This window comes from Equus caballus, chromosome 7, assembly GCF_041296265.1.
Source record: "Equus caballus isolate H_3958 breed thoroughbred chromosome 7, TB-T2T, whole genome shotgun sequence".
Taxonomy (NCBI): Eukaryota; Metazoa; Chordata; class Mammalia; order Perissodactyla; family Equidae; genus Equus; species Equus caballus.
In genome coordinates, this window is record NC_091690.1 from 49,081,030 (window position 1) to 49,105,530 (window position 24,501).

The 24,501-nt window shown below is 42.9% G+C and overlaps 1 protein-coding gene across 7 annotated transcripts; it reads left to right on the plus strand.

The window, feature by feature from the left end:
- Positions 1–1,339: 1,339 nt before the first annotated feature.
- LOC102149586 (zinc finger protein 709) lies at positions 1,340–24,228 on the plus strand. Of its 7 annotated transcripts, none has more exons than XR_011440947.1 (6): positions 1,355–1,509; positions 6,345–6,527; positions 20,596–20,722; positions 20,919–20,979; positions 21,347–22,744; positions 22,903–24,228. XR_011440947.1 is itself a non-coding variant. In XM_070274039.1 (5 exons), exons 1-5 carry the CDS (start codon positions 1,507–1,509, stop codon positions 22,386–22,388), a joined length of 1,416 nt encoding a protein of 471 aa, XP_070130140.1. In that variant the 5' UTR covers positions 1,355–1,506; the 3' UTR covers positions 22,389–24,228. The 7 variants fall into 7 exon arrangements, 2 of the variants coding, with proteins under 2 accessions (XP_023502261.1, XP_070130140.1); XR_011440948.1 differs by having other exon boundaries at positions 23,416–24,228; XR_011440949.1 differs by having other exon boundaries at positions 23,471–24,228.
- Positions 24,229–24,501: the final 273 nt, after the last annotated feature.

Genomic DNA, 24,501 nt, shown 5'->3' on the forward strand with positions numbered 1-24,501 from the left:
ATCAAAGATGAGCATTTCCTTAGGAATTGGGAGAGGAAGTTGTCAGAAGTGGTATCTTGGCAGACCTCTATGGAGAGGATGCCTGTCACGGAGTGATTCCAACACTGTCAGAATAAATGTTATTCTCTAGTATCACAGACTCACCAATCAGTGAGATGATTATTTAGATGAAATCAGTTTTCTGATAAGTCTCATTACAGTTGGATTAAATAGTGTAACAACAAGTAAGGGTCATCTGTGTGGGTCATGACCACAGACAGTGATTTCACCACCAGTGAGAGAGAGTCCGTGCTTGTATTTTCCATGGGATACAAATATTTTCACGTCAAAAACATTTTCTAAAATTAAGCAGTCTGAATACTCAGAAGTCACTTTTCTTCTGAAATGATGGCTTGTTTTTGTTCCCAACACTCTTGTGCTGAATCTGATTGAACTGTTGGAAGATTGCCCACCTAAAGCATCCCTGATGTGGTAACTGAACTCAATAGGTTTACGTCGGTGATTGTGGAGCCAAAAAGCACAACCAAGGCAGAATAGGTGAAGAAAGGTTTATCAGCTGCACAAGCAATGGAGAACACCAGGGATATCTTCCAAAGCAATGTCTCCTCAAACAAGGGTTTGGGGTGTGTGTGTGGGCGGAAGTCCTTTAATTGTTAGATCATAGTACAATTCATGAGTATGTAGTTAAGGAACAAGTGGGAGATAATGGTTTATTGCCTGCCAGTCATGTTCCTTTAAGGCTCACGGGTAGCATGTACACATGCTACTACATACATCACATGATCTAGAATTGACTGCTTGGTCCCTCCCAGAAGAGGAGAATTTAAAATATTAATGAGATTTTAAGAGGCACCATTCACTTTAGTTCACTTAATGGCTTGAGGCAGATAGAACTGGCTTCAAGCCAGGCTGCTTGCAGGAACCTTCCGTGGTTAGGCTATTCTGGTAACTTTACCTCTGCAAACACTCAACAGATAGTGTTAGTTTTTATCAGATCCTCAGTATCTCCTTCTTTGACTCTTTCCTAGTCAGAGTATCTGTGCCTGTGTACCTATCTGGCAAAACTATCTCAGACTCACGTTGTCAACAAAGATCCAAATGGATAGAGACTAATTATTGCATATGGTGAGGTGAGTTTCAGTTTGCGTGTGTAAAGAAGGATCACAGTTCCGGAAGTCTCCTCCCAGCACTACCTTTCAATGTACACATCCCTGCTGAGGAGGAGTTCTGACTGGCATTCTGCTCAGACACTTAAACTCAGGGGCTGTCAGTCAGGCGAAGGGGGCGTTTCTTGCGAACTGTCCAATCAGAGGCGGCTCCTGGGCAGGTGGGTGGGGCGAAGCGCCCCAACCCCCGGAAGTTGCTGCTGCTCTAGCCGCGCTGGGGCGGCGTTTGCCAGCCGTTACAGGCTTCACGTGGCTCTGCCGCCTGTTCTGTGAGCTGTCACCTGTACCGAGCTCGGGAGTCACAGGAACGTCGTCGCCAGCGGACCCAAGAAATCTAGAAATGGTGAGATTTGGGGCCCGGAGTCAGGATTTGGGGGAAGAGTGTCTGGCCCAACGTGGCCTCCCCTTCTCGCTCCTGCCCTGCTCGGGGTCGGTTGCCACTTGCTCCTAACGTTCCCTGGTAGCTCTGCCACAGCCCCTGTCACCCTGTGACGTGCAGTGGCCGTGGGGGTCGTAGGAAGGACTCAGGGGACCCAGGAGCCCTGGAAATGGTGAGTGGCCCTGGGTGAGGACGCGGGAGGAGGGGCTGGTGGGAAGCGGCGGGGCGGGCCCGGCCTCCAGCGGTCCCCTCCGGGGTCTGCGGCCCCGAGTCCGCGGTGGCGCCTCTCGGCTCTCAGGCCCCTCCGGCCGCAGCGTGGGGGCGAGGCCGGCAGCCGGGCCCCGGGCGACCTGTGGTCCCTGCACGCGGCGACTTGGGCCGGAGCGTCTCTGGGCAGCTGTGCGCTCGCAGCCCTGCGTGTCCCAGACGGTGCGGGGCCCGCCGGAGGGCCCGCAGGACAGTCGGGCCTCGGTCTGCGGGGTCCCTGCGCGGAGGGGCTGCGGTCTGTGGGGTTGCCAGTGCTTCCTGTCTCCCTGGAGGGCACCCATTTGCCTCTGAATTTTCCGTACATTGGTGGAACAGGTTCTCAAATCTACAACCCTGTCCCCGAGTCTAGGTCTTTCCAGGGCTGGCAACAAATGCGTAAATGTCCAGTCTCTCCTTCATTCACAAATGCCAACTTCGTGCGTCCGATTCACAGCATTGTTATCAACTGTTTGTTCTTGGTGAATTTGAAGCAGATCCAATATTTTAATTGTTTATCATTTTCTCACAGTAAAAGAATGGCTGTTTTTAAGAGATTTATTTTTTGTGTGTGGATAATTTGCAGGGGTAAATTATAACCTCCTGGGACTACGTTCTATGAAATCCTCGTGCCTCTCCCCCAGGGTCTTTCCTTGGCAGAGACACCCCATGGAATGTGCTTTGGGTGGATGTTTCCAGGATGGTCTGTCCTGTCAGCACTGTCCTTACCTGAATTGTCACCTATAAAAGATTTGTTCACTTTATTTTAGTCTCAGTTTTTCAATGAATAAAAATTTATTTATTCAATATGACTTGAAATACAATATAAAATATTTCCAGAGACAAGAAAGAGGTGAATTTCAAAAAAAAAAAAAAAATAAAGTATTCCAGTTTTACATCGCATGGATGAAATTCTTTCCCTTTTTTTCTCTCCCATTGTGTGTACTCATATTCTGAGGTCTGTTCTTTCATTTTGGGTGAGTTTAAATGAATTTCTGGACCTGAAGTCCTCAAGTATGATTAACAGTTTATAAAAAAATTACTTGTCATGGAAATAGGTTATATTAACATATTTTCCTTTCCAGAATGCCATACATTCATGTGGGGTTTCTAGTTGAACTGGCAAAGTTCCATGCAATTTTTTTCCCTCGTTTCCACATAAAGACTAGCTTGAGTGTTTTAGCTGGATTGTTCATACACTGGGTTTGTGTCATTTAAAACATCATTGCTGGTCCAAAAAAACTCCAGTGGGGCTGGAGTACTGAGGGCAGAGAGTCTAAGCTGAGGCCCCCTTGGGCCTGCAGAGGGAAGGACTTGAGAGCCCAGTTGTTCTTCCTGGGGAGCCTCCCCCTGCAGGTCTCCTACTGCTCACACCCCCATGGAAGGAGCCTTTGTCCTGAGAGGAGCTGCAGAGCCCTGGAAAGCTGGGGGTGCACGTGCTCATGGGTTGGGGAGTGACGCCCTTTCTGAGGTTGTAGCTGTGGATTCCGTGGCCCTCTTTCTAGGTGTAAGTTGGAGTTTTGCATCCACAGTGAAGGTGCACTCAGAGTGTAACTTGTTCACAGTGTAACTCAACTTTGAAAGTCATAGTTCTGTGTCCTGGGTTAGGGCCCATTAACCTGGGGGTCCATTTGGGTCAGAACCTTAAACTGAATCCGGCTGAGAGTTTCCTCACTGTGAGAAGGGAGCCTGAGAGAGGGAGCATGTGCACTGTTCCCTGGGGAGAGGAGGGTGTGTGGGACTCCCAGAGCTCCTTCCTGTGGCTGCTCAGGTGCCCTCCCCTCCTTCTCCAGGGACTGACCCCCTCCCGGGCTCTATCTCCATCAGGAGAGTCAGGAACATGGGACCTTCTGACTGTGGCTTTCCTTCTGTTCTGTGGGAAACAGGCTGCTCATCCAAGCTGATTCCAGTGTTTGTGTTTCTTCCCTTTAGATTCCTTCATCAATGGACTAGTGCAGCCCTTTGGCTCTAGTTTCCCTTAGCACTTGGGCCCTGAGACTGTAAGTTGATAGAGAGATGGGATGTGAGGAAAGCAGGAAAATTTTTTCATTTTTTGATTGGTTTTCTTTTGTGCATATCTCTAGAGAACATATTAATTTAAAAGGCTAAAGCAATTAAATTCTATTTCAATCATTGTGAGGAAAACTTCTGAAAGCTTCTGTATGTCTTTGAAAATCCAATACAGTTAAGGATTTAAACTCAAACCCTGAGTGCATTGTAATAAATAATATGCCACTTATTCCTGAAAATACCCCACTGTGAGCTATAGGGGAAGGATAAACTGGGATGCCGCGTGTCCTTTTAGTTAGAAAGAGATTTGAAAAATTTTATTTTGTATGGTTTACACTCCCGTAACTGTTAGTGTTTCAAAGAGTTAAATCCCAGAATAGTTTCCTATGTACAAGAGTTAAAATTACAGAATATAAATGTCTCTGTCTTAAAAATCAATCTGTAAGGCAGCAAAGTCTAACTTGAGAAGGCTCACTGCCAACATATCCTGGTCCCCTCCTGCACTGGTAATCAGTAACATCCAGATACACAGTTTTGATCATTTTTGAGCCCCTGTTAGTGTTTCTTTATATAAATCAGTTGAGAATGCATATTTTTCTTGCCCACTTTGTCCTTGTAATGAGCAGTCAGACTCCACATTTTGGGTGATGACTCACAGCTTAAGCCCCACCCACCCTCTTCCCCTTGTGTCCCAACCTGGACAAGCTGAGGAGGAAGCCTGGGAGTTCTCTCCTCTCGAGCAGGCAGGAGATTCCCACACCAGCCCCTGCCTGTGTGCAGAGCTCTTGCCCCGGCCCCACCCCCAGGCCCAGTGAAGCCCCAGGCCAGGCTCCATTCCTTGCTTTCTGAGCCCTGTCAGAGCTGCTTGAGAGGCCGGCCCTGCCCTCCCCTCAGACCTCTGTTGTGTGAGTCCTACCCTATGTGTGTTTGTGCCACCCTAGCATCAGTCTCAACTAAGTAATCACCCTTCTACAGTTGGCCATAACAGTTGGCGCCCTGAGCAGGATGTCCAGACGTGACCCCTACCTGTGGGTCTGTCTTCTCTTGCTCTGACTTGCTCCCCTGCTCTGCTGCCTGGTGGCGGCATGCACTGTGGGCGGCTGCTTGCTGTGAAGCCCATGCTGTGAGCTGTGCTGCCCCGTGTTGCATTGTTGACCCACCAAGCCTCAGTTCTAGGGGCAGCTGACCAGCACTAGCAATTTGAAGATTTGTAGGCATTTGGGAGCAGGACTGTGGGATTGGGACCTCCTTAAATGAGTCTTGGGTCAGTGTTTCTGGTGGGATTTATCTGTGTGTTAGAGTGAAGCTGTGACAGAAGCCGTGTTGGCCTGACATACTCCAGGGATGAGGGTGGTAGGCAGGGATGATACGTTTGCAAGAGGTGGGTCCGTCAAAGGGCCACTGCTGAAAGAGCATTCATTTACAAAGAAAGATAAGACAACATGTAGGTGGTGGGCTGGGTCCACACTCCTAATAGCAGAGGGCTTTGCATGACCCTTCAGTACTTCTGCTGCCCCCGGCTGTACTGCCATGAAGATCCTGACCTTCAGGATTGTAGGGGACAATACCTATGGCACCCCTGTGGCACAGTGTATAAATTCAAACCTGACTTAAGCCCCGGGTTGAAACCCTATAAAGTGAACAGTGTCATGGGTAGGCTCCTAGCCCTGAAGGCACTGTTTTAAGGAAAAAAGTTTATAAATACCAGGGTAGAGAGGAATCCCCTTCCCTGAAGTGTATCCCATGAGGAAGAAAATGATAGAGGAAAGATCAGAAGGAAGGAAACAATACTGAAACAAAGGTCCATAACTTGTCTCAACTGAACGTCTAGAATGTATTGAATAAATTTACATAACAAAACAGATAAAGGTAAACTGCTTGACTTTTGGGCCTCTACAACACAGGGTCTGAATTACTTTTGCTCTCTGATGTAATGCACGAATTCAGAAAACTTCAAGTAGTTAATCAACACTAGGTGTCAAATTAGAGTTATACCTGGGGATCCCTCTAAGTTTAAGGAAGGTGCCCCTGATAATCTTAGCGGTGTTAATGAATGTAATAGAGAGGACAGAACAAATGTTTCATTTTTAGCCATCAGAACGATGGTTTTGACTAAATTCTCTATGGTTATAACACCAGTTGTCCTAAAATATCCCAAAGTGAGCTGGGAAGCTCTGAGCCAATGAGCAGGAATTAAAATTAAGTGAAGCTTTTGTCACTTAGAAATTGGCTTAACAGATTGGGACCCCAACGATATTCCCTCCCAAATCAAGCAGTTAATATGGCCCAAAGTAAATTGTACAGGGTCTTGAAGGATTGAAAATTGTATAGAAAACCTACTTAATGAAGGGGTGATTATTCTCAGTGCTTCTTTTAACAGCCAAATTTGTCCTGTTTTTAAACCTGGAGAGAATGGATGACACCTCAGAGTGGTTTACCAACTTGAGGCAGTGGTTGTACCACACAGACCTCTGTACCCAGTCCCCACAGTATGGAAATTACTGACCACAGCCAACCAGCAATTGATCAATACCCTGCTCTCACAGGTTTGGCTGAGTCTGTTCTGTCCAGTCCTGTGTCCACAGCCTCTCAGCTGCACTTGGCCTTCCCCTCTGAAGAGACATGATGCCCCTTTACTGGGTTGTCCTCATGGATCTTCCACAGCTGTGCTCTCCCACAGCCACTGCAGGTGGGGTCTGAACTGCATCCTGGTTTCTCCAAGAACACAGGTATGACGTTACATTAATGACATCTCCTCTGAAGACATTCAGAACATACAAATGTGAAAAAAAGGAGATTGCAAAAAGTGGATGGGACATTGCCACTCATATGATGTGAGGCCCTGACAACTTTGTTAAATTTCTGGAAATTATTTGATATCTGAGCCCTGCTTCTTCTCTGAGACCATGAAGAAATAGCTGTTATTTCCCTTAGCATCCACAACATCTACTAGGTTCTTTTGTTGTTCCAGAGGTAACGTATTTCCTGTATACAAATTTTATTTGAGCGTATTTGTGCTGTTCCTTGCAAATTTGCCACCTAGAATGGCACCCCCTACCACAAAAGTCTGGAGACTGTCTTCAAATTGTCACACAACCAACACTCCTGTTAGTGCCCTCAGAGACTTCTTCACTACAGAGGCCTCTGACCTTCTGTCATGCCTTCTGGGATACCCATCATGGCCGTAAGTTGCCCATAGCTTCTGATGCAAGAACTAGGCCTAGACCCCACAATATATGCCATTAGAGCTACAGTGACATAAGGCTATCCTGCCAGTAGATGGCCCTGAGCATGGAACCATCTATCCAGCAGTCCATTTTGACTTGTGACCTGGGAACAGCATTCAGAGAGCTCAGCATGGCTACTGAGACCCCCTGGAGACATGATGGAGGCAAACGTGGGCCCTCTGGGATATCCTGCCTGCAGGAGGGGGTGGTCTTCCCTGTCCTCAGTCTCCTACCAGGTACCATGGTATTGAAGGTGGTCGCCTTTCCCAGAGTCCGAAGCTCCCTGGTGACCTCCTTAGAATTCACTGAGTGGAAAGCAACAGGATGTCATAAACTTTTGGCCCAATAGCACCACATTTGTCCATGATGGAGCTCAGGCAGAGTTGTTGCTTTTCATGTCTTAATTGTGACATCCCTGATGAAGGACTGCACCAAGGGTCGTCACACTGACCTTACATCAAGCAGTCGTCTTAGCTCAACCAATCATTGGCTCTACCTGCAGACATTGCAGACTATGAGTGATTCCCTGAGAGTTGCCCCTTTTTGGTAAAAAGAAACTCTGGGAATCTTGGCTCACAGTTACCTACAATAGAAATCAAAGTAACACTTGTCTCTATGCGTACAAAGCCCACATGCAAAGCCCCACGAGGACACTTTATCCGCATGGGAGTTCCAGACAGTACTGATAGTAATGAAGGCACTCATTTCACTTCTCAGAACATACAGTGCTGGGCTCTTACCAATGTAAAAAATAGACCTTTCTCCTCTCTTTTAAGTCTCAGGGCACATGCCTCAGAGCAACTTAATGGCTTGTTGAAATAAGTTCACATTAATGGAATGAAAGATGGTCTGTTTCTGTCATCAGTCGTGAATATTAATGTGCCTTCTTTACCTGTTTTCCTAGTAGACTTTCCTTTTTTTTAGCATCAGTTGTAGGTTTACCTAAAAGTTGACTGTAAAGTACAGAGATTTCCCACATAACCACTCTGACTCCACACAGTTTGCCCTGTATTTTATATCTTGTATCACTGTGGTCCATTTGAAGGGCCAGTTTGATGCACAAAAGCTCATAGTTTACATTAGTGTTAACTGTGTTATGCAATCCCTGGGCTTTGGCTAATGTCAAATGGCATGTCTCCATCATTTCTGTATCATATGGAATATGTGTACTGTCCTAAAAATCTCCTGTGCTCCCCTGTTCACTCCTCCCACCCCTGAATCCCTGGCAACCAGTCACCTTTCAATGTCTTATCTTTGATTTTTTCTCAAGTGTCACATGCTTGGAATCCTACAGTGTGTAGCCTTGTCATATTGGCTTCTTTCACTTAGAATATTATTTTGAAGTTTTCCCATCTTTGGCTTGATAAGGTGGTTTCTATTCCTTACTGAAGAATGTTTTACCCTATGGATGTCCCTGTGATTGTTTATCCTTTCACCTATTGAAATTATTCTTGGTTACATCTAGGTCTTGACAATAATGCGTAAAGCTCCTGTCAACATTCATGTGCAGGGTTTTTTGTGAACATCTGTTTTCAGCTCATTTGGGTAAGTTCAAAGAACGTGATGGCTATATCGTAGGGTAAGAGTAGGCTTCGTTATCAGAAACTGCCTTTTTTCCAGAGTAGGCATAACGTTTTCCATTCCCACCAGCGGTGAGTGAGGGTTCCTAGTGCTCTCCATCTTCACCACCTTTCACTGTTCTCAGTGTTTTTAATTCCAGCCATTATCATAAGTGTCTGGTGATATCTCATTCTTCTTTTATTTGTAATTTGCTAGTGATGCATGACTTTGAGCATTTTCATGTGCTTATTTACCATCTGTATATCATTGCTGAGGTGTGTGTTCAGATCTTTTGCCCATTTTTAACTGGGTTGATTGTCTTCTTTTTGTTGAGTTTTAGGAGTTCTTTGGATTGTTTTGGTTACCAGTTCTTTATCAGATAAGTGATTTCCAAAGATTATCTGCCAGTCTATGACTTGTTTTCATCTCGTAACATTGTGTGTCACTGAGCAGAGGTTTTTCGTTTTAATGAAATCAATCTTATTTTTTTCTATCTTGGATTTTGCTTTTGGTGTTGTATCTAAGAATTAACAACAAAACAAAGACCGCATAGGTTTTCAACTATGTTATATTTTAGGTCTATTCTGGTTTTACATTAATACTAAGGTCTATAATTAAATTCTAATTAATTTTGGTGAAATTTATCTAGTCGTGTCTTGATTCTTTTTTATTTTTTGGCCAGTGGATGGCCAGATTTTCTGGCAGTATTTGTTGAAAAGATGTTTTCCCATTGATTTGTTTTAGGTCCTCTGTCAAAGATGAGTTCACTATATCTGTAGGTCTATAGAAAACAATTGACTTGTATATTAGCATTTTATCTTTCATCCTTCCTCTACACTCTTCTTAGTTCAAGGGATTTCTCTGTTATTGGGGATTCTTTGAGATTTTCTCCATAGACAACCTTGTGCCACAAGGATAGTTTGATTTCCTGCCTCCCAATTTATATACCTTTTATTTACTTTTCATGTTTAATTGCATTAGCCTTAGCTAATTTTATAGCAATTCTAATAATTCTAGTACAAGGTTGACTAGGAGTGGTGGGAGGGGACGTCCTTGCCTTCCTCCTGATGTTACTGGAAAGCATCTAGTTCCTTCAGTGTAGTCCACTAACATTAAACAAGAGCCCCGTTGATGTAGAGGGAGGTGTGGGCAGAGGGGAAGCATTCTCCAGTCCGGTGATTGGGTCTCAATGTTTTAGTGAGCCTGTGTATCTGGGCTTGAACTTCTGTGGTACAATAAGAAAGGTATTGGATCTTTGTCTGTTGTTCCTAGAAAAACCTCTTGAAGCCCTTGGAATTACTTGAGCGATAAGGGTGATAGATTTTTTGTTTTAATGAGGCAACTCTTGAACAGCTATTAGATGGCTTCAGGATGGGGGTTGGACACTGGAAACACCAAGCCTTGATTAGAGGCTTGGAATTTCAGCCCCAGCTCCCAGCCCCTGTGGAGAGGAGAGGGGCTGGAGACTGAGTTAATACCAATGGCCAATGATTTAATAAGTTGTGCTCATGTAATGAAACCTCCATCGGAACCCTTACAGACAGAATTCAGAGGGTTTCTGGGTTGGTGAACACACACAGGTGCTGGGAGGGTGGAGTGTCAGAGAGGATGTGGAATCTCTGCAGCCCCCTCCACCCCCCTCACCCATACCACTGCCCTACTTTGCCCTATACATGTCTGCCTTTTGTGTGTTCCTGAGTTGTATCCTTTATAGTAAACCAATAATAGTAATTAAAGCAGTTTGCTGAGATCTCAGAATCATTTCAGTAAATTACCAAATGTAATAAAGTGTGGAGGGAATCTACAAATTTGTTGACAGCTGAGTAGAAATGCTGGCAGCCTGGGCACCCCATTTGTGGTTGGCATCTAAAGAAGGGCAGTCTGTGGGACTGACCTCTTATCCTGTGGAGCCTGATGTGAACTCTGGGTGGTTAGTGTTAGGATTGAATTGACCTGTTGGACACCTCTTTGGTGATGTAGAGCTGGAGAAGTGGCATTGGGACAGGTGCCAAATATTTTGTGTCAGGAGGGGAAAAAAATACTATCATCCTCACATGTACCCCACCTTTGAGAGCAGAGAAGACTAGAAGAGACTCAAGTTGGCTCTTTCCCTCCCCCCAGGTCAGGTAGGCTCTGGAAAATCCCAGTCAGTTATGCTCTTGTGAAATAGATTACTTGTAGGTCATGCCTTGTTAAGAACAGAATATTTGGGGTTTATTTTTCAATGCCTACATTTTCTCTTAATTGTGGAGACAATGGTTTACCCTGTGACCTCAATTCTCTGATGGAAGAGCAGGTATCTTGGCTTTTTCCTTCTGAGGACTGGAATCCAGCTTCTGAGCTCCTTGTATGACAGACCAGGACCAGAAGTCTCTGACTCCTTTTTTACCCCAGTTTTATTGAGGAAAAAATTGACGTACACGACTGTGTAAATTTAAGGTGTCCAACATGATGGTTTGATTTACACATATGGTGAAATGCTTACCACAGTAGGTCAGCTAACGTCCATCTTCTCATATAGACAGAATAAAAAGAGAGGAAAGAAGAAAAGAATAATCTCTTTGTGATGAAAACTCATGGGATTTACTGTCTTAACAGCTTTCCTATATATCACACAGCAGTGTTAGCTATACTCATGTCGTACATTACCTCCATAGTAGTTATTTATCTTATAACTGGAAGTTTGTACCTTTTGATCACCTTCCTCCAATTGCCTCCCCACTCCCACCTCTGGTAATCAACAGACTAATCTCTTTTGTATGAGTTTGATTTGATTGTGTTTTATTTCAATTCCACACGTAAGTGAGATCATAAAGTATTTGTCTTTCTCTAACTTATTTTACTTAGCATAATGCCTTCAGGTTTCATCTGTGTTTTCAGAAATGGTAGGAATTCGTTTTTTATGGCTGAATAATACTCCATTGTTGGTATATTTATATATACCAATTTTGTGTCCATTCATCCACTGATGGATGCATAACTTCTCCATGGTAGGCAGGCACCTCAGCAACTGAGGATGTCAACATTGATCATTGTTTTCCCACCTTATAATATATTTTAAACACTGAGAAACTGCTCAGGTGTGGATGTAAACAATGGGCAGCAATACCAAAATTCCTACCTTCTTGGGGTTAACTGCAATGGTTCCCCATAAAGATAAGGCAGAGACAGAGTTCATCTTCATTTTAGCCATGGTTAAATGTTTTACTGCATGGGCTATTTGAGCACGATCCAGATACACGATTATCCAGAACTTGAGACTTCCATTGCTTTGGGCCATGGGTGTTTGTGGTATCTCTGTTTCAGTTTAACTTCAGTTGAAAGGATTTGAAATTGCCTTCTGATTCAGCATATCATTTTGCTGCTCTTCAGACTGAATGACACAATTTGTACCCCATGAAATCCTCAATTTTCTCCCAGTTTGAGGAAGGGTTCAGGTCATCTGCACAGCTGTAGCCCATCCTTTGTTTTCCTATGAGTAGAATGATATCTGTGCAAGTTCAATGTGATTTCCTGGTTAAAACATTAAAAAGAGCTATGAATCTTTAGAGGGTAATAATCCAAGGAATGATTAAGGTGAGCTATAGACAGAGGCACACTATCATTTTGAGTAATATCCTATGTGGTGGCAAAGGAGATAAAATGGACATCCTCAAACTGGGACATTTTCTATGCCTTTTTGTAAGAGGAGTAGCTAGGAGGTTTTTGCTTCAGTAATTCACAAAGCCACCAAAGCCCATTTTTAATGTTTTCAGGGATCATTCCCATATGTTTACATTTCCAGGAGGTGTTATGGAAGACGGGGTAAAACTTGAAACAGCTTTTGTTTCATTAAACAACGTGGAAATCCAAGCTTGTTCCCTTTTTTCGGTGCTAACTTGTCTTTTCTTAGCAGTGTAGAAATTATGTGATTCTGTTATTATTAGTGTATCATTTGCTCCCTTGTCCCCATCCTTCCTCCCATAATACAAGTAAAGAAAGTTAAGCGCAGGGTTTTACCCATTTCACAGAGCTCATAACAGTGGAATCTCTTAGTGTTGAAGACATAGTGGGCAATGTCAAAAATTTTAAACTCACAAGAATGTTGCAAGGTTTGTATAATCATGCACTCTTACAAATGTTCTATCAAAGTTCCCAAAAGAACTCATAAGACAACATGGTGTTCCATTTATATCACACTCTGGAAAAGGCAAAGGTACAGGAACCTAAACACATCAGTTCTTAAGGGTGGGAGGGTTCAGTACTAATGGGCACCATGGGACAGTTCCTTTAGGGTGATGGAGTGTTCTCCATCTTGATGGTGGTGTAACTACACATTTATGAAAACTTATAACACCTCTTAAAATAGTATGGGTATATACAAAAAACAACTGAGAGAAAACAATAAAAATGTTTTCACATGCTAGGAGAATGTGGAATTCTCCTGAACTTTGATTGCTACGTGTGCAACACTTCCTTCCACCACCTTGGGTTCCTTATTAGGATAAAGAAGAAGGAGAATGAAGGACATAGGCCGTGATAGACTTTTCCTGGTACCCAGTCTGAATTAGAAAACGTCCTCTAGGGCTACACCTACCCTCGTGTTATTCACATAACTGGTGAGAAAGTGACAGGGCTCTCGGCCTCCATCCTTGACACCAGGTTTCCTGGGTCATGTCCTGGGAATGCCATGGTCTGAAACATAACAAGGCATCTAAGACATCTCTGCAGTGGGATCTGCCTGGGCATATCCTAATCTAATCCTTGGGCACCAACATCATGTCTTCCCAGAGCAGGTCTTGTGGCTGTTTCCAGTCCTTAAGTTTCCCATTTCAAGCCTACTCTGCCTCCTTGCTGGGAAAAATATTTGGATGCAACACCTGTCCCACTCTGTGCAGATTTTCTGTTGTGTTGAACTTAAAATCAAAAGAGCCACTTATATTACCAGTAAAATGGGTTTATTCAGGAATAGCAGAGGAAGTATGATTCAGGATATGCAAACTGTGGTGAATCATCGGCGGGTAGGGAGAACAGAACAGATGGGCTTGTTTTTATAGAGGACAGGAGGTTGCTGGGAGGGGCTGTTTGGAACAGAAGTCCATGGAAGGAGATTGAGAGTTCAATATGGTGACAGTGGCTGAGTGTGGTGGTTTCTCATTGGCTGGGCTGTTGCTGGGCAAGGAGAAATTCTTGCCCTCCTGGGGTCTGTAAAGTAAGCATCTTCCTGTTGGGGAATGGGAGGTACACTTTTTCCTTTTTGGGATCTGTAAGGTATGGTCAGTAGTAGTGTGTAAGAGTTCCCCCTTCAGGTCTTCCTGGCCCCATTTTAAGTGAGATTCCTGTATTTTCACATTTGCAGCCCCAGGTGACTGTGAGGTGAGGCAATGGCAGAACCCAGAATTCATGTCATGAGGCACAGGCCCCTGTAACACAGTACTCCCCACTGTCACATTAACATCACCTCTGCACCAACAAGCACAGTTTCACAGTAGTCTCAAAATCACCAATAATGTCAAAAAGACAAGGTCTGCCTTGTCCTAGCTCTGGGAGTCCCTCAGGTGCCTGACTGTACCTAAATCACTCTCCCTGAGATCTCTGGCACATTCCACCCTGTGGTTTCAGTGGCTCCTGTGCAGACCATGCCCAGTTCCCTCACCTTAGAACCCGCCTCCAGAATGAGTTTGGAGCCCACCCACCAAGGCCTGTGCTTACTTTTTCTGGAACAGGACTCACCCTGCAGAGTTCCAGTCCCAACACCTGTGGGAAATGGTGGTCTCAGCCAGACCCTCTGCAGTCCTGGGGCCCCCTCCCTTCACATGGCTCCCAGAATGCAATGGGCACCACACAAAAGGAAGTGGCAGAAATGGCAGGGGTTTCCACCTTTCCTGGAGTGCACAGCCCTGTTTGTTGGAGGTGAACCCACTGTTTCTGACAGGAAGAGGCAGAATGAGCCAAGCCACGTCCCAAATGTCCTTGCAACAACTTCCAGTGCTTTCCTGGGTCCCCAAGGTGATGTCTCTGTGGTTGGAGACCTGGGGGCAGAGGTCCACGGCCTCCATCCCCATCAGCTAGTGTTGCAGGGTGGGCCAGTGATCAAGGCCCTGGTGAGGGTGGCCTGTGGGGCTGACCCACGCGAGGTCTGTGCACAGGTGAGAGCTCAGGGGTGATGGATCCCAGACCACAGAGACTGCAGTCGATGACTCGGTGGCTGGGCGAGGATGCACAGAGCTTTGTTGTCCGCACTGAGCTTCCAATGGGAAAGCAAAGTGAGGAAGGGACATGTGTGGGGGGCACATTTCTGGAAGTGATCATAGCAGCGTGAGGGGCTGGAACACGGTGATCACTGCAGCCATCGTGGGCCCTGACTCTCCCTCTTCAGGGCCTGAGCTGTGTGTCTCTGGGCCATTATCTCTGAGCCTGTGTGACTTTGGGTGTCTGTGTGTGGGTGTGTAAACGTGTGTCCAGTAATAAAGCCTGTGTGATTTTATCTGTCTGTCTGGGGACTGTGTGTGTATGTCCTTAAAATCTGGAATGCTGTTATGTCATTTGGTGCCTGACTGCCCTGGTAGCATCTCCCTCACCATGTTGAATTGAACTGATGTGAGCAGACAAATCTTTGTCTTCTTTCTGATTGTATTATCATGTGCTTTATTTTGTGTCTTTTAAGATGTTTTGACATCTTGGGGGTCCTCTCAGACATAGGGAGACCCTGCCCCTCCCAGGGGCACCTCATTCCACGTTGGCGGTGGACAGCTTGTCCGGAGCAGGCCTCTCATGTGCATCCCGCCCTATCCAGTGCCCTGTCCCTACAGACCTCCTTATCTGCCTCTCACATGCCAGACAGTATTCCCTGCCCTAAACCCACCCAGGGCCAGGAACCAGATGACTGAGGACTGTCCTTAGGCCCCAAAGGCTGCTGGAACTGTTCAAAGCAGCCAGTCCTGAGCTGCTCTCTCTGCCCTGACTCACATTTCCTGTGGACCCAAATGAAGGCTGTGGCCTAGATTTGTGTCCCCCTCCTGATTCTGCCTCCTGAGCAGCCCTGATGCAGCCCCTGTGAGCCTACCTTGCATGGGGTGCCCCCTTATCTTGGGAAATGTAAGTAATAAAAATCTTTCGGGGGCTCGCCCAGTGGCACAGTGGTTAAGTTCGCACGTCCCCTTTCGGTGGCCCGGGGTTCGCCGGTTTGGATCCCAGGCGCAGACATGGCACCGCTTGGCAGGCCATGCTGTGGTAGGCATCCCACATATAAAGTAGAGGAAGATGGGCACGAGTGTTAGCTCAGGGCCAGTCTTCCTCAGCAAAAAGAGGAGGATTGGCAGCAGATGTTAGCTCAGGGCCAGTCTTCCTCAGCAAAAAGAGGAGGATTGGCAGCAGATGTTAGCTCAGGGCAGATCTTCCTCACCAAAAAAAGCATACCTTAAAAAAAGAAAAAAGGCAGTAGCTGTCTTTGGGAGAGAAAGGATCAAAAACCAATTGGTTTGGGTTTTGAAAGGAAGGGACTGTGTTAAAATTTTTTTTCCTCTCTCTTGACTGGGCCCTACAGACAGTGATCCAGGAAATCAGGGTCCGGTAAGAATTCTCACCCCATACTGGCTTTTGCCATTGCTCCCAGGATTCCATCTGCAGGCTCTAAGTGGAGTTTAGACAGCATAGCTCCTATTTACCAGAATTTGCCAAAGTTTTTCAATAATTGTAATTATAGTTTCTATTGGCTGTTTAACGGAATAGTGTAGTAATTTACTAGAAAATCCCTCAGAGTCCCCTCACCATTTGGAAGGGCCTATGTGGAGGCCTTCCTTTGAATGTAGATATGGGGGTGTCTGTCAGAACTTTTGTTTATTGTCATGTAGCCTTGTTTTAGGTATATCTTATATCTTTAATTTTTCATTAAGTTTTTGCAATGAAACTTTCAATAATCAATGTTTGTAACTTTGAAGATTTTATTTTTAGGTGCATTTCTTAAATGATCTTCTCTAATTGGAACATTCCTTGTAATAACCATTCTTATTTCCCTGAGAGCTGACAGCAGTTTGGTGGGACCCTTAGCTGTAAATGGAGCATCACCCACGTTTCTGTCCAGCCTGATCTAGCTGCACATGGGGTGCAACTCACTCTTCTATCCAGCCTTGTGTTGGGGCCGCAACCTGAAGATTACCAAGCCAAGCTCTCATGACACAAAAAATCTTAGTAAGATGTTGCCCTTTTTTTGAAGATTTTATTTTTCCTTTTTCTCCCCAAAGCCCCCCGGTACATAGTTGTGTATTTTTAATTGTGGGTCCTTCTAGTTGTGGCATGTGGGACGCCACCTCAGCATGGTTTAATGAGCAGTGCCATGTCCACGCCCAGGATCCGAACTGGCAAAACCCTGGGCCACTACAGCGGAGCACACGAACTTAACCGCTCAGCCACGGGTCTGGCCCTGCCTTTTTTTTTATTTCCTGAAGGCAGCAAATTGTTGGATCTTGCTCTTTAATCCATCTCGACACTCCCTGTCTTTTTTATTGGAGAATTCAATCCCTTTACATTAAAGGTGATTATTGATGTATGAGGGCTTCATGCTGTCATTATATCACTTGTTTTCCAGTTTTCCTGCATTTCCTTTGTTTCTCGTCCTGTTTTGTTGTACCCATTGAATTATGTAGTTTTGTATGACGTGTTTCTTTGTTTTCTCTTTCTTTATTTTTTGTGTCTCTGTTCTGCTTTTTAGTTTAGTGGCCACCTTGAAGTTTGTGTTCAGAATCTCGTGTATATCATAGTCCATTTTCTGATGGCCTCTTATTTCCTTAGTCTAAACTGATTCAGTCCCTTTCCTTTTCCCCTCCTAAGTTATTTTTCTCATATCATATTCCAACTTGTGTTGTGAGTTTGTGGTTAAAGTGACAAGATTGTCTTTGTTTTTGGTGTTTTCCTTCCCGTAAGCCTAATGCTATAGTTGAATATTTGCTATCCTATTCTGATTGTAACTATCTCCTTACTCTGTGTTTTGTGGCCCCTTTCTCCCTTTTTTTATTTTTTCAAGTACGAGGGCCCTCTTCAGGATTTCTTGGGGTGGGGAGGGGAGGTCTCGTGGCTACAAAGTCCCTTAGCTTTTGTTTGGGCAAGATTTAATTTCTCCCCCATATCTGAAGGATATTTTTGCTGGATAGATTATTCTGGCTGAAGATTTTTATCCTTTAAAGTTTTGAATATGTCGTTCCAATCTCTCCTAGCTTGTAGGGTTTCTGTAGAGAAATCTGCTGAAAGCCTGATACGGGTTCCTTCTGCCTTTCTGCCCTGAGTATTCTTTCTTTGTCCTTCATTTTTGCCAGTTTTACCACTATATGCCTTGCAGTAGGTCTTTTTACATTGACAAGTCTAAGAGGTCTGGAAGCTTCTTCCACACATATTTCCCTATCTTTCCCTAGATTTGGGGAGTTCTCTACTATTATTTCTTTAACAAGCTTTCTGCTCCATTCTCCTTCTCTTCGCTTTCTTGGATACCTATAATTCTTATTTTGCATTTCCTCATTGAGTCAGATATTTCTCAGAGACTTTCTTCATTTCTTCTTAGTTTTAGTTGTCTCTCTTCCTCTGTCTGGAGCATTTTAATTATGCTGATTATGCTGATTCGCTCCTCTGTGATGTCCATTCGAGCATTCAGGGAATTGTATTTTGTTTTATCTCTTCCATTGTGTCTTTTGTCTCTAATATTTCTGATTCTTCTTTATACTTTCAATCTCTTTTGTGAAGTAGCTCCTGAACTCGTTGAATTGTTTCTCTGCATTCTTTTACCTCGTGGAGTTTTTTGATGATGGCTATTTTGAATTCATTGTCATTTAGCTTACATATTTCTATGTCCTCAGGACTGAGTTCTGGGTGCTTATTGTATTCTCTGTGGTCTGGAGATTTGATGTAGTGTCTGGTGTTGGAAGGTTGGGTCTTTCTCATTCTGGTATTATTCACTTGCAGTTACAGCCGATCGCCACTGGGTGAGGATTGAGAGCTGTGTATCCTGAGCCCTCTGCCTTCAGCTGAGATGGGGTGGGGTGGCGCGGGACGGGGCGGGGCAGGAACGCTTTCTCCAGCTTCTAAGTTCCTTAAGTGCAGGATCGGAAGTTGGCAGGGCATCATCTATAGTGGCTGGATGGGAAACACTTCCTATTGAAGTTGAAGAATTGACATTTTATGTTCTTTGGAGGAAAAGTACTGTTAAATCCTTCAGATATTCTATAATCATTGGCAAATTGACTATCAAACCATTGTGGACTTCAGTGAACTCCCTTGCAATGTGTAGCTCTTAACCTGTCCCTCAAGCCTGGCAGAGTGCTTGTGTTTGACTGGAAAGAGCTGTTCTCGCACATTCTTGTCTCACTATGTGTTCTAAAAATTGGCAGGAAGTAGCCTTGAGGCACGTGAGTATAGCAGTTTTATGGTCTCAGTTGTCACACCTCCTTCCTTTGTCTGAGCTCTAAGTTCCAAATAACTTTCTGGTCCCACCAAATCATACAGAGAAAGAAAGAAAGAACTGGGTCTGTGATAAATATTATGTGTTAAAAGTGATGCTTCCCCATAGGAATATTTACATTCAGCCAGCTGCATCTGATCCTTGTAATGATGGCCTGTAGTACTTTAGGACAATGTGGCCAGCTGGCCTTCATTAAAGGTTTGATTTCTACAGGTCCCCTAGACTCTCTTTTTGGTGATGGGAGTAGAAAAAAAGTTTCCAGTTCTTCACTATGTTTTTATCCATTGAAACCTCATGCAGATTTGACCCTCTGCCTCATGGAGTGCTGTAACTGGTGGATAATAAGGAAGGAGATGAAAGAATTTTTCTCACAAAGAATCGTCAGTCTTTTTTTTTTTTTTTTTAATATTCTGAATGGTGTTTTTTTTATTATTATTTTTTTATTGAGTTATTGATAGGTTACAATCTTGTGAAATTTCAATTGTACATTAATGTTTGTCAGTCATGTTGTAGGTGCACCACTTCACCCTTTGTGCCCACCCCCCACCCCACCTTTCCCCTGGTATCCACTAAACTGTTCTTGGTCCATAGTTTTAAATTCCTCATATGAGTGGAGTCATACACAGATTATCTTTCTCTCGCTGGCTTATTTCACTTAACATAATTCTCTCAAGGTCCATCCATGTTATTGCAAATGGAATGATTTTGTTCTGTTTTGCAGCTGAGTAGTATTCCATTGTATATATGTACCACATCTCCTTTATCCATTCGTCTGTTCATGGGCACTTAGGTTGCTTCCACGTCTTGGCTGTTGTGAACAGTGCTGCAATAAACATTGGGGTGCACAGGACTTTTGGGATTGCTGACTTCAGGCTCTTTGGATAAATACCCAGTAGTGGGATGGCTGGATCGTATGGTGGTTCTATTTTTAGTTTTTTGAGGAATCTCCATACTGTTTTCCATAGTGGCTGCACCAGTTTGCATTCCCACCAGCAGTGTATGAGGGTTCCTTTTTCTCTGCAACCTCTCCAACATTTGTTGCTATTAGTTTTAGATATTTTTGTCATTCTAATGGGTGTAAGGTGATATCTTAGTGTAGTTTTGATTTGCATTTCCCTGATGATCAGCGATGATGAGCATCTTTTCATGTGCCTATTGGCCATCAGTATATCTTCTTTGGAGAAATGTCTGTTCATGTCTCCAGCCCATTTTTTGATTGGGTTGTTTGATGTTTTGTGGTTGAGTTGTGAGAGTTCTTTATATAGAATCGTCAGTCTTAAAGTGATAATACTTGTTTAATTCCTTAAAATTTCTGTCATTTCCTAATATCCTCTGTACCCTGCCATTGCAGAGAAATGTGATGTAACATGATGACACTAAAAATGTGTAAATAATTTCCATGTGTTCACAATGCTGTTAAATTGGTGAGGAAGTGTGTATAGGAAATGAGTTTTTGATGATCACAACATAGAGTAAATGCTTGGAGATGACGGAATCATTTATAATCTTTGTCCTTATGGAATGTAGATCCCCAGTGCTGTCAGGCTCATGTATCCTGCTCTACACATATTTGTGGTGTTTTAGGACTCAGTGGACATTGAGGACGTGGCTGTGAACTTCACCCTGGAGGAGTGGGCTTTACTGGATCCTTCACAGAAACAACTCTACAGAGAGGTAATGCGGGAAACCTTAAGGAACCTGGCCTCTATAGGTAAGAGTGAGGACATTCTTTCACTCCATCAATTAGAGAACAAGTGTTTCTTGCCCATCAACACTGTTCCAAGATGTAGAATGTGGCAATGGGGGTGTTGGTAAATAAACGGTCATAGCTCATCATGGACTTAAATCTAAAACTTTTTCTATAATTTCTAATACTTTGGAATAATCTTTCTGGGTCTGCATTTTAGGAAAAATATGGGAAGATCATAATATTGAAGTTCAGTACAAAAACCAGGAGAGAAAACAGAGGTGGGTCACACTCACAATAGGAGGCAGTGTGCGATGTAAGAATTCTGGTATGTTATGAAATTTTAAAAAGAAACAAAGAAAATGAATAACCCTTGCTTCAAATTTAGCAAATCTTAGAAAATTGTCATCAAATATACATTCTGAAATGTGATGTAGAGGATCAGTTATTGCAAAATATTTCACTTGTTAATAGGATTAATGAACTCTATATAAGAATATCACTGTTTTGATCATATGAAGGTGAAAGCCTCTTGTAGAGCATTCATTATAGAATTGAGACAAGACAGAAAACCTAAATGTTTTTTATGAATCATAATAACTATAACAAATACAAAATCATAAATAATGTGCTTCTTATTTCTTACAGTGGTCATATGGTAGGGAGACTCTGTGAAAGTGAAGAGGGTAGTCAGTGTGGAGAAAATTTTAGCCTTATTCCAAATCTCAATCTGAACGAGAAACCTACAGGAGCTAAACCATGGGGATGCAGTGCATGTGGAAAAGTCTTCATGCATCATTCATCCTTTAAAATGCACATTAGATGTCACACTGAACACAAACCATGTGACTATCAAAAATATAGAGAGAAGCCATTTAAATGTAAGGAATGTGGGAAAGCCTTCCCTTTTCCAAGTGCTCTTCAAAGACATGAAAGGACACATATTGGAGAGAAACCCTATAAATGTAAAAAATGCAATAAAGCCTTCACTTCTTCCAGTTCTCTTCAAGTACATGAAAGAAATCACACTGGAAAGAAACCTTATGAATGTAAAAAATGCGGTAAAGCATTTCATTTTCCCAGTTCTCTTCGAAGTCATGAAACTATTCATACTGGAGAGAAACCCTATGAATGTAAAAAATGCAGTAAAGAATTCATTTTTTTGAGTTCTCTTCGAAGACATGAAAGAATTCATACTGGAGAGAGACCCTATGAATGTAAAAAATGCAGTAAAGCATTCTGTTATCCCAGTTCTCTTCAGATACATGAAAGAATTCATACTGGGGAGAAACCCTATGAATGTAAAAAATGCAGTAAAGCATTCACATTTCCCAGTGCGTTTCAAAGACATGAAAGCACTCACATTAGAGAGAAACCCCATGAATGTAAAAACTGCAGTAAAACATTCAGTTCTTCCCGTGCTCTTCAAATACATGACAGAACTCATTCTGGAGAGAAAATTTATGAATGTAAAAAATGCAGTAAGGCCTTCACATCTCCTAGTGCTCTTCGATTACATGAAAGAATTCATACTGGGGAGAAACCGTATGAATGTAAAAAATGCAGTAAAGCATTCACTTTTTCTGCTTCCCTTCGAAAACATGAAAGAACTCATACTAGAGAGAAACCCTATGAATACAGTAAAAACTGCAGTAAAGCATTCACTTCTTGCAGTTATCTGATTGTATGAAAGAATTCACACTGGAGAGAAACCCCGTGAATGTAAAAACTGCAGTAAGGTATTCACGTCTCTCATTTCACTTCAAAGATGTGGAAGAAGTCACACTGGAGAGAAAGCCTATGAATGTCAAGAAAGTGGTAAAGCCTTTATTTCTCATGCAAACTTTTGAAGATATGCACGAATGCATAGTAGATGAAAAAGAATGTAAATGTAATGAATGTAGGAGAGACTTTTGTCATCCCAGTTCTTCCTGAAGGCATGAAAGGACTCACTTGATAAAAACCCTTGAATGTAAACAGCGTGGGAAAGACTTCAGTTGGCCTACATCCTTCTCTTTGAAACTCCCACCAAAAAGAAATATAAATGTAAGTAATATGAAAAAACTTGTTGGAAGTTAGTTTGTATAAATGTTCTAGAAAACTTTCAACATGAAAGAGTTGTTATAAAAGCTGTAAATATATTGTGTTTGTCAAGCCTCTTAAAGTGCAAAATTAGATTGTGGGTTTCTATTAATTGCTTTCAGAAATGAGTATTGCGGTGAGAGAGTTCTGCAAGTGATCCTTCATCAATACTATGTAAGATTAATCAGTAGTGCTTTTTCCTTAAATCAGTTAATGATATTTTCTCTGTAATTTTTTATAATGTCTTAGTTGTTCTCTGTTAAGAGACCATTGAAAAATGACAGCTTGTACTTGTTGGCATTTTCTTATTGGCCTTGTGTTTTAGTTCCTGGATATGCCTAATCGATTGTACATTTTGTACCTTTCTTAGAGAAAGCTCCTTTGATGGGGTGGTGGGTATAGGAGCCTGTTTTTATTTTCCACACTATTGAACGGTTGTAATAAAATTTTTTTATGGTAAGTTTGTCAAAAAGTATACTTTCCTGTGAATTTATTTTCCTCTTTGGGCTTTTGCTCTTTGTCCTTCCTTCTGACTGGTATTTGGTGAATAGACTTTGCATTAAGTAGAGGCCTGTGATAGGGCAACAAAATCTAGAGCTGGACACATCACCATGTATTGTGTTATGTCAATACAGGTAATATTCAGAAACAGATCTTTAAGAATCCATCCCCTTTATGGTTCCATGTTAGAATTCACCAACAGTGTCACTTGCATGAGATTTGGAAGGCAGAAGCAGACGAGGCCTTAATCAGATTCTGGAGCCACCATACAAGAAGAGGGACAGTTGCATAGGAGCTTCAAGGACACCATCCTCAATCCCATTTTGTCGATTCTTTGCTCTTCTAGGCAAGAGTATCTTGAAAACCAACACCAACTGTTTGGATTTCTATTTTCTTAGAGGTATATTTTCCACTATTTCACAAGGTCACATCAAAGATCCATTAGAGTTGGGGTCTTTCTGTAAGGCTTCTTGTGTCCACCGGGAAACTAATTCAGACCTTTGTGGTGGGAGTATTCTCTGATTTCTCTCTTTCCTAGATGATATCTGTATGAAGTCTAATTTGTATAGGAAACACCTTATGCTGTTAATAGTGCTGGTGATTGTGTTTTCCTGTTTCACCATGACATCATTGCTACAATGGGGCATAAAAAGAAGGATGTAGGAGTTTGTTTCTCTGCTGCACTGTGCAGTGGCTGCCTTGACCCGGTTCTTCTACATGAGAACAATCACATTTCTCATGTCAGGAGGACTCTGTGTGTTTCCTGTTACTTTTAGCTGAATATGTTCCCTCAATATGTTTTCAATAATGTTTGATTCTATGTCATTAAAACTGTGTGTGTTTCCTTGTGAAATGAACACCTCTGTAGTTGTTTCATTGATATATTTTGTCAAATGTTTTCTAATCCATCCTATGTTAATAAATACTATTGTGGTTTTATTTCTTCAGAATGTATTAAAATTCATTTTAATTATGGGTTTTCAGATATACCTTGCAATTTCCTTCATTTAATCATTGTACATTATGAGTTAATTTTGTCGTGTGCATTCAAATTCAGGTATTTTTTCCTCAGGCAAGTTTTAATTTTTATTCTTTTATAATTACCATTTTTGTCCTAAAACTAATTCCTAATTTATTCTTAACCCAAAACTTAAAAATCATGGTTTTTCAGTGCCCTCTTGCCAGTGACCTGTAGGATTTCACCTGCAGTGAAAGAGAGG

Excerpts from the sequence above, each read along its gene's own strand:
- LOC102149586 (XM_070274039.1), top strand. Across the intron at positions 6,528-20,595 it reads TGGTTTCTCCAAGAACACAG|GACTCAGTGGACATTGAGGA; the intron begins GTATGACGTTAC and ends GTGGTGTTTTAG. Across the intron at positions 20,723-20,918 it reads AAGGAACCTGGCCTCTATAG|GAAAAATATGGGAAGATCAT; the intron begins GTAAGAGTGAGG and ends TCTGCATTTTAG.